At 43.3% G+C, this 15,918-nt stretch overlaps 1 protein-coding gene across 3 annotated transcripts in view; it reads right to left on the bottom strand.

Moving 5' to 3' along the window:
* The window catches only part of PUS10 (pseudouridine synthase 10), a 73,027-nt gene that overhangs the window by 30,046 nt on the left and 27,063 nt on the right, over positions 1–15,918 (bottom strand). For all 3 annotated transcript variants that reach the window (XM_083175884.1, XM_083175883.1, XM_083175882.1), the window contains 3 exons: positions 8,178–8,212; positions 6,114–6,225; positions 3,150–3,211 (listed from right to left, as the gene is read on the bottom strand). In XM_083175884.1, the coding sequence (XP_083032010.1) occupies positions 3,150–3,211; positions 6,114–6,225; positions 8,178–8,212 (209 nt within the window). The remainder of the gene's footprint in view (positions 1–3,149; positions 3,212–6,113; positions 6,226–8,177; positions 8,213–15,918) is intronic.

Here is a 15,918-nt window from a genome sequence, read left to right as displayed (position 1 = left end):
TCATCTAGAGTACTGTGTTCAGTTCTGGAGGCCATATCTCCAGAAGGATATAAATACATTAGAGACTGTACAAAGAACGGCAACTAAAATGGTGCATGGCCTACATCACAAAACGTACCAGGAAAGACTAAAAGATCTTAATATGTATACTTTGCAGCAGAGAAGGGAAAGGGGTGACATGATAGAAAGGGCTTTAACAAGGTACAGGTGGGAGACATTCCTCACAGGAAGAGCAGCAGCAAAACACAAGGACATGCACTGAAACTAGAGGGAGGAAGATTCAGGGGAAATGTGAGGAAGAATTACTTCACAGAAAGAGTAGTAGATAAGTGGAATAGCCTCCCATTAGAGGTGGTAGACGCAAATACAGTAGTACAAATTAAACATGCTTGGGATAGGCATTTTTATACCCTTACAAAAAAATAAGGATCAAATATGGTTTGAGGTAACATGTTTAAAAAAGGGGCAGACTAGATGGGCCAAGTGGTTCTTATCTGCCGTAAAATTCTATGTTTCTATATAAAGGGGGTATGGCTTCCTAAAATCGGACAAAATTGAAAAACAGTGAATAGATGGAATGCGAATTCCATCTATACTTTGCAAAACGGAAGCAATTTTGACGCAAGCCTGCAACATTGAATACCTCCCATAGAGATTAACAGTAGCTATGCAGGAGAATATTATTCTAATACATGAGAATAAGGATTAACAAATACTTTGCTGACCATTGTTGTTGTTTAACTATTTATATCCATATAAAATTAAGATTTTACCTCCCCCTATAGTTTTTTCAATTATACCAAATAAAGACTATGGTGGGATATTTATCACAGGATGGAAAGAGACACAGTACCCTCTAACCAGAGTCTGCCATTTCATAGGCTGGGTTTAAAAAATAAGTTGATTGGTTAGTAAATTATCTCCTAGTATTGATGGATCTGTTCCTTTTAGTTTTATTGTGTTAGTTGTACATTTAAATCCTATTGGACGTCACTTATGTGTAAGATCTCTCCTGTCTGGTAATAGTTTTCTTCTGGTTATAAAATATTATTCAGGGAGCAGTTAATTATCTATACCAACATTAAAATCACCCATAGAAGTCCAAAAAAAGAGATTTGTTCAATTTCAATATCAATTAAATTCAATGCAAAGTCGCAAGATAAATAACTGCAGCTAAGATTCCGGCAGTCAGAATACCAATGCCAGCAGATTAGAGATATCAATACATTTTCTAGGTGGTAATTCCCTATGGATGGGACAAACATTCATACCCTTTTTACACCCAAACGCCGGGTCGCACCTGGGTTTTTGAACCTGGCTCCAACCTGGCATTTGTCCCTTTTTACACCAGCATCCCCACCCGGCATAATGCTGGGCAGGTGATGACAGCTGAATCCTGAGCTGGTGCTTGGAGATGACATTATCTCCAAGTGCGGGGAAACCCGCCAGCCAGCCAGGACCCCAGTGGCGCTAACCAACAAACTAGGGGCAAGCCCAGCACCTGGGAAAGCTGCTGGGCTGCACTCGGCATCCATTCACCTCCTCCCCTGCTTCGCTGCTCTCTGCATAGTACAGCAGACAGCAGTGGAGGCTGAACACACCCCCTGCCCAACCTCCAAACCCCAAAGGAGGTTGCGGTCGGGAGGTATGGGCTCCCCCATTGGTGTAAACGGGTCCCGGGTCAGTTATTGTTTACACTGCCACTTAACTCAGGTCTCACCCATGTTCAACCCGGAACATTTCCCGGGTTGAATTGCTGGGTAACCGGACCCTGGTTATATTTTTTTATAGCCCATTTACACCAAGCACTGACTCGATTTCAATTAGATTTTGCTTATATAAGCAAAATCCAATAGAAAAATAGACTACATGGAACCGTGTGCACACCCTATTTAAGGTGATGTGAGGTATCTCAACACACACACACAAAGATTTGGTCTATCTAGTGCAATTAAGTCAAATATCAAATAAGTTTTTATACATTTGGACAGTCAGATTCATTGGAAAGCAACAAGTAGAGAAGACACTGATGATGGCACACATTAATCTGCATATTGCTTATGTATTTCTGAACAAATGCTTCAAATATGCTTTTAACAAGGAAAAGTAAACCATAACAAGCAATCACCTTGCAGCTAGAGGGCCGGATTAAAGGGTGGGGCAAAGGTGGTCAGTACCCATGGGCCCCCCTCTAGCTAGGGGCCCCCTGTGGTTGGCATGTATTTAAAAATATATATTTTTTTCTTTTGCTAAAGGTTTTGTGCATGGGAGTGGAGGAGTGCTGCAGCTTCACCTATCTGCCAATGTGACAAGGATTAATGATGCTGAGCATCTGGTGCCAAGGCACACTGACTGCATAAGTGTACAGTGCATTACTGGGAGTTGACCAAGTCCCATGACGCTCTGATTGGTGGAGCTCATTACATGCTTCTCAGGCCCATGGAGGACAGCAGCAGCAGCCTAGTCATGGGAGGGTTTTTAATCAGAGGCAGCACTGAGCCTGTGAGGTCTCCTACATATGTACTTATGTAGTACAGGGGTCCTCAAACTATTTTGATCTGGGACCCCATCAGATAATAAAAATAAATGACAGGACCCCAGCAAGTTCCTGCAGAAGGTGATCACATGACATGTGTAGGCAGCAGACAGCACATACATGGCAGCATTGTGGAGGCACAAAATGATGGGAGGAGAACAAAATAACAGACAATTCAACAGATTTTTCAGACTCCTTGAATCACTGACAGATTATAAAAGTCATCAGCTTGATGGTCAGCAACATGAAGTTGCGGCCCCATGCTGATAAGTTCAGGACCCACTTTGAGGTCAGGACTCACAGTTTGAGAACCGCTGATCTAGTATATTCTATAAGATTGGTAAATGTTGTTGGTTTCTATGGGAAACGTCTCCACTTTTTAAGGTTTGATGTATCACCTTAATAGTCTGAAACACTTTAACAACAACATCTGTGACATTTGCCGAGGCATCCAGGTATATCTGATTAGTGAGTCAATGTGTTGGGTGAGTAATGATTTAAATGACATGTGCTGTGATTTCCCTGTAATGACAGCAGGACAACCATGTGTGAACATGACTAATGTGAACAGTGCACTGTAGTAAAATGTGGATCATGTCTCCGTCTCACTTACAGGAAGTGGCAGTCCTCATCTGTTTCTTCATGACAGAACACCACCCCGACTTCAAACACACTCTGAAAAAGTGAAACATGAACTTGAGTCACAGAAGGATGATAAACAAGCAGGGGAAGTGAGATTAGAGGCTATCAGCAATGTGATCATGCATGTAATAACAAAAGAGGAAAACAGTCCCATGTCAGATCAATGCCCAGATTCGTTCTATGTGATGCTTTGGAAATAACAACAACAACAACAAAACAGTACAACCTATATTGCAAAGCTACAATAAAAAAAAAAAAAAAAAACACCAGCTCCATTGAAGTCAAAATAAAAATCAATAAATATTAATAATACTTAATTTGACCTCTGAACAATGACCCATGTGTATATTTTAGTGAATAGTTAATAAGCAAAGTGGTCACCATCCACTCGGTCTCAGAAAAATATCCTAGAATTTTAATAGGCTCCAATCGACAGAGAAATTCTGGTGTTTAGTAGTTGCTAGAGGAGCCTAGGTCACGGACTAACTAATCCCCAAAAGGACAGGGAAAACAGTAGAGGAAGAGGTGAAATTAACGGTCTCATCGGAAGCAAGACATTGTAACCAGAAATACCAGACAACAAAAACAGAACAGTATCAGAGAAACGTGAGCCAAGGTGGCCAAGGTCCACAATGAAAGCGGAGAGGAAGGATTTACCGGTAAGAAAAAAAAAGTCCCTGAAACTCATTCTTCAATGGTGGACAATGGAAACTATGGGAATATCCCAAAGCTGTACTCCTACTACACTTTACGAGACTGATTCAGATGCAGTCGGTGCTATTTTTTACCATATGTAATTGTGACGCATACTAATATGGTCAAAAACTAACCTGAGCACAGGGACACCCGTTGCTAACAAAATTTCCATGCAACAGCATAAGTTTGTTGAAACATCCATTTTGTTGTTGCAAATGGGTTCAGCACCATGCAGACGTGCAGGCTGCGCTGCTCTCTAGTAGCAAGTAATTTATGCACACCCAGAACATGCCTGCATGCATAATATGCCTGCGTTTGGCAAACCACTCCCCATTCTAACACACAAAGGCTGCCTTTTAGTCACTCACTTTGTGACCGATTCTTCAGAGTGATCACAATTCACTGCTCAGGTGCATGCCCAGTCAGATAAGGTTCACCAATGTACGTACGATGGCCACTATGAGTCCCGAGCTGAATGACCCTCTATGTCCAAAACTGCCATCAATGGATAAAATGGTCTTAAAGCAATAACATTTGGCAAAGGGGAGCAGTCAACTCAATAGCGTAATCGTCAAAACTCGATTCTCAAGGATCAGTTTTAGGACCAGTATGCCCATGCTTGGCTACTGGTGACTGAATTAGTACTGTAACCAGTATGATTTAACCATCTGTACTAGACTGTCAGCATGGGGCGAATTGGGCTACCGGGCGAGTTACCGTGAGTCTGTCCCATCCATTCTCTATGTGGCCAGCAGGCCCTGCCTGCCTACTGGCCGGACCAGTTCTTGCGTCTACCCGACCAGACGCCTTACTTCCGATATTTGCATTCCACCCTATGGAACTCAACTGGAAGTAGCCATCTAGGGGGCAATCTGCAGTACTGAACACCATCGAGGTGTTGGAAGAGGAAACCGGGGCAGAGAAGAAGCTGACTGGAGGAGGGGGGGATGGTAGTGGGAAGTAGCAGACAGCTACATCTCACCACTATAGCCACACGTCCTTGGCCCCTAAACCCAGCGAGCCCCTGCAGCCTGGATCCCAGCAGTGGAAGTTGGTGGGAGCCAGCATATGAGAGGAGGCTCCCAGCATCCTGGCAACACCCTGTGGAAAAGAGACACCTGGCTAGATCCAGATGCCAGAGGGAGACCACTTTACTCCTGGGGATGCACCCACTATGTGCAGCCTGCTTATCGTCCTGCTCCCGCTGCTGGCAGACATCACCTTATGCTCCGCTCCCTGCTCTGCCTGACACTTGCTGCTAAGAAGCGGCTGTCGACTCCCATTCACACAGGTGAGGGTGGCTACCATTGAATGGAGAGGGGAGATAAGAAGGGGAGGGGGGGGGGGGGTGAGGAGGATTCTGAGAGACACAGAATGAAGGGAGGTGAGAGGCACAGAGTGCAGGGGGTAGGGAGGGCTGGCTTAGCAGCACAGGGGATGGGGGGGGGGGGGCAGGCTAAAAGAATAAGTAGATGCAGGTGGGAGATGATGGTGTTGGAGATGTAACACAAAATGTACATGTTATGGAAGGGACACGGGTATTGTTGATAGTGACTAAGTATAGAGATGCTAAGTTTCTTCTATTGGAAGCCATAGATGGTGTGCACCTATAACAAGATGGAAGGTTGACACAAGCATTTGGTTGACAATGGCTAAATCGACGGTCAAAATGTCGACACAGGCTTTTCACTTTTGAGCCGATGATAGTTGTCTAATATAAAAGAAGTGCCTAGGCTCCTTGCGCACATATTATACACCAACGTTTCCGATTAGAAATTAAGATTTATAGACAATATTTTTTCTTTTCATCTCATTCCCATAATTTAATGCTGAAACACAAACATATTCGTATCTAAAATGCATTAAATGAAATGCGATAGTGGGCACAATAGATGTGACTATGTACAATATATATATATATATAGGCTCTTGAGAAACAAATGCTAGTGTAGGACTTGCAGTGAAATGGGGTCCCTTGGCGATGGGCTGCAAGCTTAAATGCATTGATCAATTCATGAACTAAAACCCCATTATTTATTTGATTGATTGTATACTAAGGTGAGTTAGTTCATTATGGAGAGTGTTGAGTCCCTGTATTTGTGTATATATATATATATATATATATATATATATATATATATATATATATATATATATAAATATATATACTGTATACACACACACACTGTATATATCACATTTTATTAAACACTGAATTCCAAGTGATAAAAGATCACACCTTGCTTACGGCTTGAACCCCCAATTCTTTAGATATCATGGGATGAATGATCCACTTGTATGCTTCCTTCAGCTGGACAATATCGGATTTATCCAAGTTACAACCTTGCTTTCTGTGAAGAAAAAAAACAAATCAATTTAGTCAGAAATCAAAATGGGTTTGTTGTAATGCACTAGCATCACTAATGGCACGTCTTCTATGGCATAAATGTAGTGTGATTATATATATATATATATATATATATATATATATATATATATATATACATACATACATACACACACACATACATACATACATACATACATACACACACACACACACACACACACACACACACACACACATTGGAGAAGGAACCGCACTCAGTTCATTAAAGAAGACACAGGGTTATGCTCCACTTTAGAGGATTATCCATCCCAATAATAGCAGCATTTTAGAGAGAAGTAGGCACTCGCCAGCACTGAGATTGTCAAGACCAAACACCAGGATGCAGCAGCAGACAAAGTCTGCTGCTGTATCCTGGTGTTTGGTCTTGACAAAGGCCCCTGTTGAGGGCCGAAACGTCGACTTCCTTGATGTCCCGATGTATTGACGAATAAAACTTATTTGCTTTTGCACAATCTCAGTGCTGGTGAGTGCCTACTTCTCACTAAAATGCTGATATATATATATATATATAACAATACTTTTGTAGGAGCAGGCACTCACCATAGGCAATTCAGGGTTGAAGTAAATAAACTTTTTATTCAGTGACACTGCCTTGTGCCTCCAGTCCTTTTGGATATCTATTGTCTTGACAAAGGTCCCTGTTGAGGATCGAAACGTCGACTCCAGCTATGACTGAATAAAAGTTTATTTACTTCAACCCTGAATTGCCTATGGTGAGTGCCTGCTCCTACAAAAGTATTGTTATATTTGGGACTTAATTGCCTCTAAAAGTGGAGCACCGCCGAGTTGAACCTGAGTATTTTGTGTGCGGTATTCCAGACCTGATATAGATATATATATATATATATATATATATATATATATATATGAGATTTATCTATATCGAACTATAAATATATCTATCTATCTATCTATCTATCTGGTGTGGTCCATGCCACCCACTTCTGTTTGTTTTATTTTGCTTATGAACCGGTCCGGTTATTCTGCCAAAGACCCTTTGGGACCGAAATGTCGATGACCTTAATATTCGTCGGATAACCATCCAACCAGTCTATCTATCTATATGTTGGGGTCCGCACTTACATATAGTGCGGGAGGATTTCCAATAATATAACAGAGTACAGCAAATATAAAGATGAGGAGGGCACTCACCCCTTGGCATTATATTGTTGCCATTCCTTGCAGAAATTGTTGAAATGAAAACAATAATTTGGGATTCACATATGTATTTCAGTGGTTTGCAGTAGCAGAAAAAAACAATAGTGTCACCTTATGGTTTTCATCACAGCTTAGTACTATTTTTATTTTATTTTTAGATATGAGGGGGGGATTGCACTGAAATACCTCAGATGACTTAGGATAGAGGTGGCCAAACCAGACTTTGAGATCTACCAACTGTTCATGTTTTCCAGGTCAACTGTGGCTCTGTACAATGTGTTTGTTAGGAATGAATGCACCATGGGTTTGAACAGGTGAAAGTTAGTAATGACTACACCTGTCCACCAGCTAGGTTCTGGAACACTTTAACTGTTGGTAGATCTCGAGGACCGGTTTTCCAGACCTGACTAGGACTTCCAAGGATCTTTACCGCTGTGGTTTTCCTAAATAAAACTGGTGTGCTGGTGCGGCGTGCTTGATTTTAAATTCAGACAACAACTTATATCTCACCGGAATGACTTGACCAATGCCATAGTGCATCACTATAGTGGGGGGGGGGAAGGCAACATGCAATACACTGCAGTCCATACATTAACACAGCTTGAGTAGAATGTCAGATCACTTTTGAAAATCTTTAATATTGATAAGTTGCATTTTTAGTTTCATTATACCTATATAAAACAAGTGTATAACAGATGAAATGCTGCATTGAAACTCCCTGGTGCTATCACTCACCTTATTTCTTGTTGTGCTTGCAGCCATGCAGAATTCTAGTCCCGGGTTACAGGTACACCCAAAACAAGAAAAAGTAATGGAGGATTAGTATACTTCTCTGTATGCCTACATTGGTTTCACATTTACATGCTCGTAACAAGCCGGGACCAGTGTGCAGTGAATATATGAATATCTAATGAGCGGCTCATGGCGAATGTGTAAAAAAAAAAAAAAAAAAAAAAAATTAAAAAAAAAAAATGTAATATATATTAATGTGCTTCAAGCACATGAATAAAAATAGCAGGCACCTTCACAGAAAAAAAATTCAGATTTTTTTTTTGACACCAAAAAAAAGAAAAAACCCTTTATTTTAAAAGATCACTTTCCAGTTCACCTTAAAAAGATGTTGAATGCAAAATGGTGAATCATGGCAAAAATCAGGGAGAAAGCAGTTCGCCATCCTAGCATTGAACACACTCACGGCGAATCCCAGTGAAAACCCTATTGAAATACACCGGCGTATTGCAGCGAGCATGAAACGGAGAACTGGCCGGCATTCACCGTTCGCTTTCGGCGAACAGTAAACATTGAATAAGGTGACTCACATTTTCAGTGAAAAAGATTCACTGCAAGGAGTGAAAACAGCCTGATTCGCAGAAAAAAAACGGTTTGAGAAGGAATTTGCCTCTGAACCAGAATAAGGCCCAATATTTGAACAACTAAAACGGTTGATCCAGATATGAACGGGTGCCGGACGATATCCCGACTGTCAGAACACAGACAGCCGGGTTCCCGACGGCCGTCGGCTACGACCCCCATAGAGGGAGAATAGAATAGGTGGCTCACGTAGCGAGCCACCGTGCCCACAGCATGGCGAGCGCAGCGAGCCAGAAAGGGGCTTTGTTGCCCTCGCCATGCTGTCTGGGTCCGGCCAGTCGGGATCCCGACGTTGGGATAATGACTGTCGGACCCCTATACCACACCCATATCAACTCCTTCACATTAGCAATCGTGACCTACTGCAGATGCGAACAGTGGAAAGTAGGTGGGAGTCTGATAATCTATTACCAGGGGTCACCAACCCTTGGCATACATGCCCCTTCCCACATGATCAACATTTCTCAGGAAATATATAACAAGATTTTGGGAAAACCACTGGCGCTTAAAGGTGAGATCAATCTCCTTTAGAAAAGGGGTTTGGGTGCCCAGTCACCTACTCCAATGAACCCTTAAATACACGATTCTAAGCCAATCACTATCTTAGAATCGTGTATTCAAGGGTTCATTGGAGTAGGTGACTGGGCACCCAAACCCCGTTTCTAAAGGAGATTGATCTCACCTTTAAGCGCCAGTGGTTTTCCCCAAATCTTGTTGTATGTATATATATATATATATATATATATATATATATATATATATATATATATATATATATATATATATATATATATATATATATATATATATATATATATATATATATATATATATATATATATATATATGTCTTTTTTTGGAGTGTGATGCTCTCCAGGGGATCCACAATCTGCAGATTATTGAATTAATTAACACCTTTATTTGCGCCAGTTTACATACCCTTGCTGTTTAGATATAGATTTCTCAGGACATGTTAATGACCCCAGAGGAATATGCCAGATTCTCAGGAAATGAAGAAAATCAGTCACTCTGTTTGCCCAAAATCAGTCACTCTGTTTGCCCAAAATCAGTCACTCTGTTTGCCCAAAATCTCTGGCCCTTATTCTGGTTGGTGTGGTAATATCCGCGTGCGTTCGTGCCGCCGATGTTTTGTGTCTGCGCATGTGCGAGCGGGGCGTACGGCAAAATCCTGCATGAAATGTGAACACTCCGAACAGGGGGTGGAGAGGGGCGTGAAGGGCTATTTGGGCTCATTACCATATGCATACGCCCCGCGTTTCATGGGCGTTCCCATGCAAACGCTGGGCGTACGTATGGTAATGCGGCCATGACGCACGTGTAGGGGGCAGACATATGACAACGCCGGATGTCAGCTGCCCGCCCAGATCCCTGCTTTTGCACGGAAAAATGTCCGTGTGGACTGAGGTTGCGGAAGATGGTGGACCACTCGGTCCTGCATTCGATGGTCTGCGACCATCGAATGCTGGGGGAGGTTCCCTGAGATGGAGGAGGTGTATTCATGAGAAATACACGTGCGGTCCGTTCGGCCAGCTTCTTACCGCGTACGGACGGAGTTGGCGATCTGTATGGAAGGCGGGGTTTCGCACGCACGGTCCTGGCCGCATATTCGGATCCGGCCGCACCGATCAGAATAAGGGCCTCTGTTTGGCAAACAGAGTGACTGATTTTCTTCATTTCCTGAGAATCTGGCCTATTCCTTCTACGGCCACTCAGGTATTTGTTTGCTTGTTTTTATTCATTTTTATTTTGATGCTTGTTATTAAATACGTCCTTATTACTGAGACTGTTCCCATTTCCTTTATCCACCACTCAGATCAATGAGCAAACCATACTTGCCTACTTTTGAAAACTAGTTTCAGGGAGATAACAGTTGAGGGGGCGTGTCATGCTCCACCCAAAGGGCGTGTCTAGTCCCATATATGGATTGATTGTGAAAAGAGATTGTGAACCCGGCACCTAGAAGCGTGGGTGTGTACTGCTACATCTGAGAGGAATCTTGTAAAATGACTTATATCCAAATGTAGATGAGCCCCAAAGCAGTTAGTAAGATATACTATACTTGGTAAAGTGCTGGGAAATGGTGCTGATGATTCAATGTAAATGTATCTGTCTCTCATTCTTTGTTTCTCCAAAAATGTAACAGTGTAATGTGGGCTAGGTGAAATGAGGGAGATTGCTAGACTAATGAGGGAGAGAGGGAGATTGCTGCTATATCAGGAAGTCTCCTGCAGAATGCAGGAGGGTAGGCAGCTATGGAGAAAACCCACTAGAGTTATTCAAAGGGCTGCCAGCTAAAAGAAACCTTGATAGGTGTCCTCCTGCAAGACGTGCTGTAAGTACGGTACGCATCCCACAGATCAGACCCCTGCACATCTGGTGGTACCCCTAACAGATACCTTGATAGGCACGGTGTTACACGTTGCTTTGTGAGTCGGGAATACCATAAAGATTCCCCATGTTCTTTTAAAAAGTACAATATCTGGACTTAATACTTATATACAGGGCTATTTTTCAGCAGGCTCCAGCAGGAACTGAGGCCCTTATTCTAGTTCACTCTGACAAAATATTTCTTAGATGGACAAAACCATGTGCATTGCAGGTGAGGCAGGTGTTACTTGTGCAGAGATAATTAGATTTGGGTGGGGTTTTACACCTGCCTCACCTGCAGTGCACATGGTTTTGTCCATCTAAGAAATATTTTGTCAGAAAGAGTGAACTAGAATAAGGGCCTCAGTTCCTGCTGGAGGCTGCTGAAAAATAGCCCTGCTTATATAGAACCTTTTCCTTTTCTCTTGATGTTTAACTGCTATATGGATCCATATTCACCCATATCAATTGAAAATATTTTTGAGAAATTCTGACACAAGTAGGGATGCCAATCCCGGGGCATTTTTTCAATCCCGGGATTCGGGATTGAAAAATGCTCGATCCCGGGATTGGCCTCCCTGATACAAAAAAAAAAAACAAAAAAACACAGCTGTCCCCATCCCCCCCAAACTGCCCACACCGTAAATCAATTAAAGGCAGAATAATCCCAAACCACTATCTCCCTGCCTGCACTGCACTGTCACTTACATGGAGGTGGTGACAGGCAGTAGCAGGAACATCTCCAGCAAGCGGGTGGCCAGGTAGGACGAGCTGCACAGCGGGCGGCCAGGTAGGACGAGCTGCACAGCGGGCGGCCAGGTAGGACGAGCTGCACAGCGGGAGGCCAGGGAGGATGAGCTGCACAGCGGGCAGCCAGGGAGGACGAGCTGCACAGCAGACAGCCAGGTAGGACGAGCTGCACAGCGGGCGGCCAGGGAGGATGAGCTGCACAGCGGGCAGCCAGGGAGGACGAGCTGCACAGCAGACAGCCAGGTAGGACGAGCTGCACAGCGGGCGGCCAGGGAGGATGAGCTGCACAGCGGGCAGGTGTGTGGCCAGGCAACCTAGTACAGAACAGTGTGCTATAGCGGTATGACGGCAGCCGGGCTGTGCAGCGTGACGTGATGTCAGGGGTCACGCTGCGCAGCCCGGCCACCGCCATGATGCCGCTACAGCACACTGTTCCTATCAGTAAAATACCGGCAGACAGCAGTGTGGCTATCGGGCACTAATCCCGCATTCCCGGGATTGGAAGGCTCAATCCCGGGATTGAAATCCCGCCTTTTTTAGGCCAAAATCCCGGGATCCCGCCGATCCCGATCCCGGGATTGGCCTCCCTAGACACAAGTCTTTATTTATTTTTCATTTATATCCATGAATATCACCTTCAACATTGACCATTATGTGATGTCACACCTATTCGACGGAGTGAAGCGCCAGCAATATTGCTCTTCTTCATAAGCTTCAAAAAAGGAGACTTTTCAGTGATCTCCTATCAACATTGAGGCTGCTAAGGCTCCTAGATTGCGCCTTGGGATTTTCTTACCTTTTTTGTGTCTATCCGTGCAGCTCAATCTGACAATATTGTCAGTGGCTGCATTTACAGAGGGGGGGCGTCACTGACCAATATCCTAAATGATATCAGCCAGAATCGTTCTCCCGCAGCACCACCGGGGGCCCGCTGTAGTCTTCTCTAAAAAGTATAAAATAAATATATAAAATATACACTAATCATTGACACTCACTATTACTAGTTTTGGGGTGCCCTATGGTTTGGGACCACATTGTTTAAATAGAAATCACAGGGGTTCTACACTCACTAAATTAACAATAATAAACTGTGGAGATTTAGTTCACGTAACCCTTTGAGTGCAAAAGTAATTGTGAGAGCCTCAAAAAATCTGTTAAAACTGCCAGTGCCGCTCACAGCGAATGTTCTTTTTTCAGGTGCAATATTTAAACTAAACTTTAATAATTGACTTGGCTGTATTTGTATTTATTTATACTAAAAGAACAGCTGCTGTGAGCAATACTGCCAATTGTAGTGGATATTTTGAGGTTCACTCACAGCAACTTAGGCACGTAAAGGGTTTAACACGGGCCACCCGCCAGCAGCAACTAGCTGCTAACAACCAAAAAATAAAAGATTAATGGTAATGGCTATAAATGATGGAATCGTACAATGGGTATAAATGATGGAATAGTATAATGGGTATAAATGATGGAATAGAATAATGGGTATAAATGATGGAATAGAATATGTGAAGACTATAAAATATACTAGTCATATTAACATCTCTCATCCCATCAGTTTATTTATTGTACGTCTGACACTTCCTCAGCACTTCAGGTGTTTTGGAGACTCCCACTTACATTTAGTAATCAAGTTCTCAAAGGGAGAATAAAATCCTTTGCTATCTGTGACGTTGCAGGAACAAGGAAATAAATATCAGAAGTACAGGTGATGAAACATCTGACCTAGATAATGGTCTTCCTCTGTTATCATATGTAAAGCAGCGGTATTCTCTCCCAGGGCCTGTTCATCAAGCCAAAAGCATGGATTAAGAGGAATGTCAACACACCATTAGGGTTACGGTTTTAGTTACATTCCTGTTTTTCAATAACAGAATACAGGAGATGTTTTCCACTACGTAATGCAGAATACCACAGTCCCCATGATTCTCAATGGGTACTGCAGTATGGAGGCATTTATCAAGTTGCCCACAGCATAGCTTTGTGGACTATGGGGCCGATTCTGCATAACACGCAGTGATCCAAATACGGCCTCGATGGTCATGGTTTGCGCGCGTGCATTTCTGCGCATGGGCAAACTTCGACTGCACACAGCTGCGGAGAGTCACTCATTCGCCAGGCCGTTCATAGCGGGGAGGGAGGATTGGGGGCAGGGTGGCGCTGGGCCATGGGAACACCCGCCGTTTCATGGGTGTCCCCATGAAACGCTGGGCATTCCCATGGGTACGATGACGTCAGCCGCCTGCTTTGTCTTCATCCCGGCGCCCGCTAATAAAGGCCACTTGAGAGGCAGGAGACATCATTCCATGGTCGGCGACATGTGAGGATAAGTGTTTTCGTTACAAATCTGCTCACGTGGTTGCGAGGGGAAACAGCAGTGGGGGGAGGGGGTACCTAATACTCCTATAAGGGAAGCAGCAGTGGGGGAGGGGGTACCTAATACTCCTATAAGGGAAGCAGCAGTGGGGGAGGGGGTACCTAATACTCCTATAAGGGAAGCAGCAGTGGGGGAGGGGGTACCTAATACTCCTATAAGGGAAGCAGCAGTGAGGGAGGGGGTACCTAATACTCCTATAAGGGAAGCAGCAGTGGGGGAGGGGGTACCTAATACTCCTATAAGGGAAGCAGCAGTGGGGGAGGGGGTACCTAATACTCCTATAAGGGAAGCAGCAGTGCAGTCCTTAGGTGTTGCAATACGCAAGGGACATTCGGCACATTAATTACAAGGACGGCCTCCTCTGGTGTTATACTGGATTATGGTATGCGGTCATTACAGTCAACAGTGTCTTGGTCGTCAAAAGGTTGACATGGTAAAAAAACAGAAGCAAATGGTCGACACGATAAAATGAATGGTGGACATGAATTTTTCATGATTTTATTTTTGAAATAACAGACTTGTTCATATGTACCATCCCAGTGGGCCTAAAAGGAGAATAGTGTCCGAAGCACTTATACAATGTCCATGTCGACACAGACACCAAAAACCTAAAAACTCATGTCCCCATTTCAACTGTTTTCGTGTGGACCTTTTGTTTGTGTTGACATTTTGACCATGTCGACCTAATGCATGTCGATATTTCCATGTGTTGACCCTCTGGCTGTTGATCAATAGTGGTAGACCTAATGACCCATAGGGATTATAGATCAATGACTTTGAATTATTATTGCATTAGTATGTGAAGTGTATATGTGTCCATTTCATAAACAGACATGTATTCATGCCAAGCTCTACTCCGGGGAGCGGCCTCTCTTCATTTGCAAGTTTTAATGAAGATAAATCAAGAATTTGTACCAATAATACTATATATACTAATCATTAATACATTCTATCTGCATAAACACCTAGAGCCACATACTGTGTCTAGCATGTCTGATTCTGCCTTTGGGGACACCCCTTCCTTGTCATTCAAGTTATTGTGTATTCTTTTTTATTAAGGGAATTAAACCCCATTTATGCCCTGTATATGAGACGTGCCCTTAAGAACCCTGAAGCACTTGCAGCATCCGTGCAACGGCTACATGTATCAGAGAATGATTACTCTCTCTGTGGGCCAGATGCCAGAGTACTAAGCTTGAAAAGTGATAAAATGGAGAGACCATCCAATCATCTCCTGTTATTTTTTAAACCCAGCCTGTGACATGACCGCTAGGAGCGTATAGGCTGGATGGTTTATCCCTCTCCATGGCTTAGTACATCTCCCCCTCTGTCCGGTTACATTGAATACGCAGCCTGCTTACTATCAATAACATGATGGAGAGACCGACTCTTGGATGAGTGTTTGCATTCTGTTCTTTCTACAATATAGTAGGAGGGATTCTGATTTAGGGACTAGTGAGGGGAATCCCTCGAAAGTGGTCTGACACAGAGTGAGTCACCGAGAGCCAGCCATCTGGGGAAGTAAAAGACAGAGGAGGACGGGACACAGATAAAAGCAGAAGAGAAGTTGTACACACGTGATGTAAA

The sequence above is a fragment of the Crinia signifera genome, chromosome 3, assembly GCF_055691185.1.
Source record: "Crinia signifera chromosome 3, ASM5569118v1, whole genome shotgun sequence".
Taxonomy (NCBI): domain Eukaryota; kingdom Metazoa; phylum Chordata; class Amphibia; order Anura; family Myobatrachidae; genus Crinia; species Crinia signifera.
The sequence above is the reverse complement of the archived record's forward strand: the minus strand, read 5'-3'. Positions and strand labels throughout refer to the sequence as shown.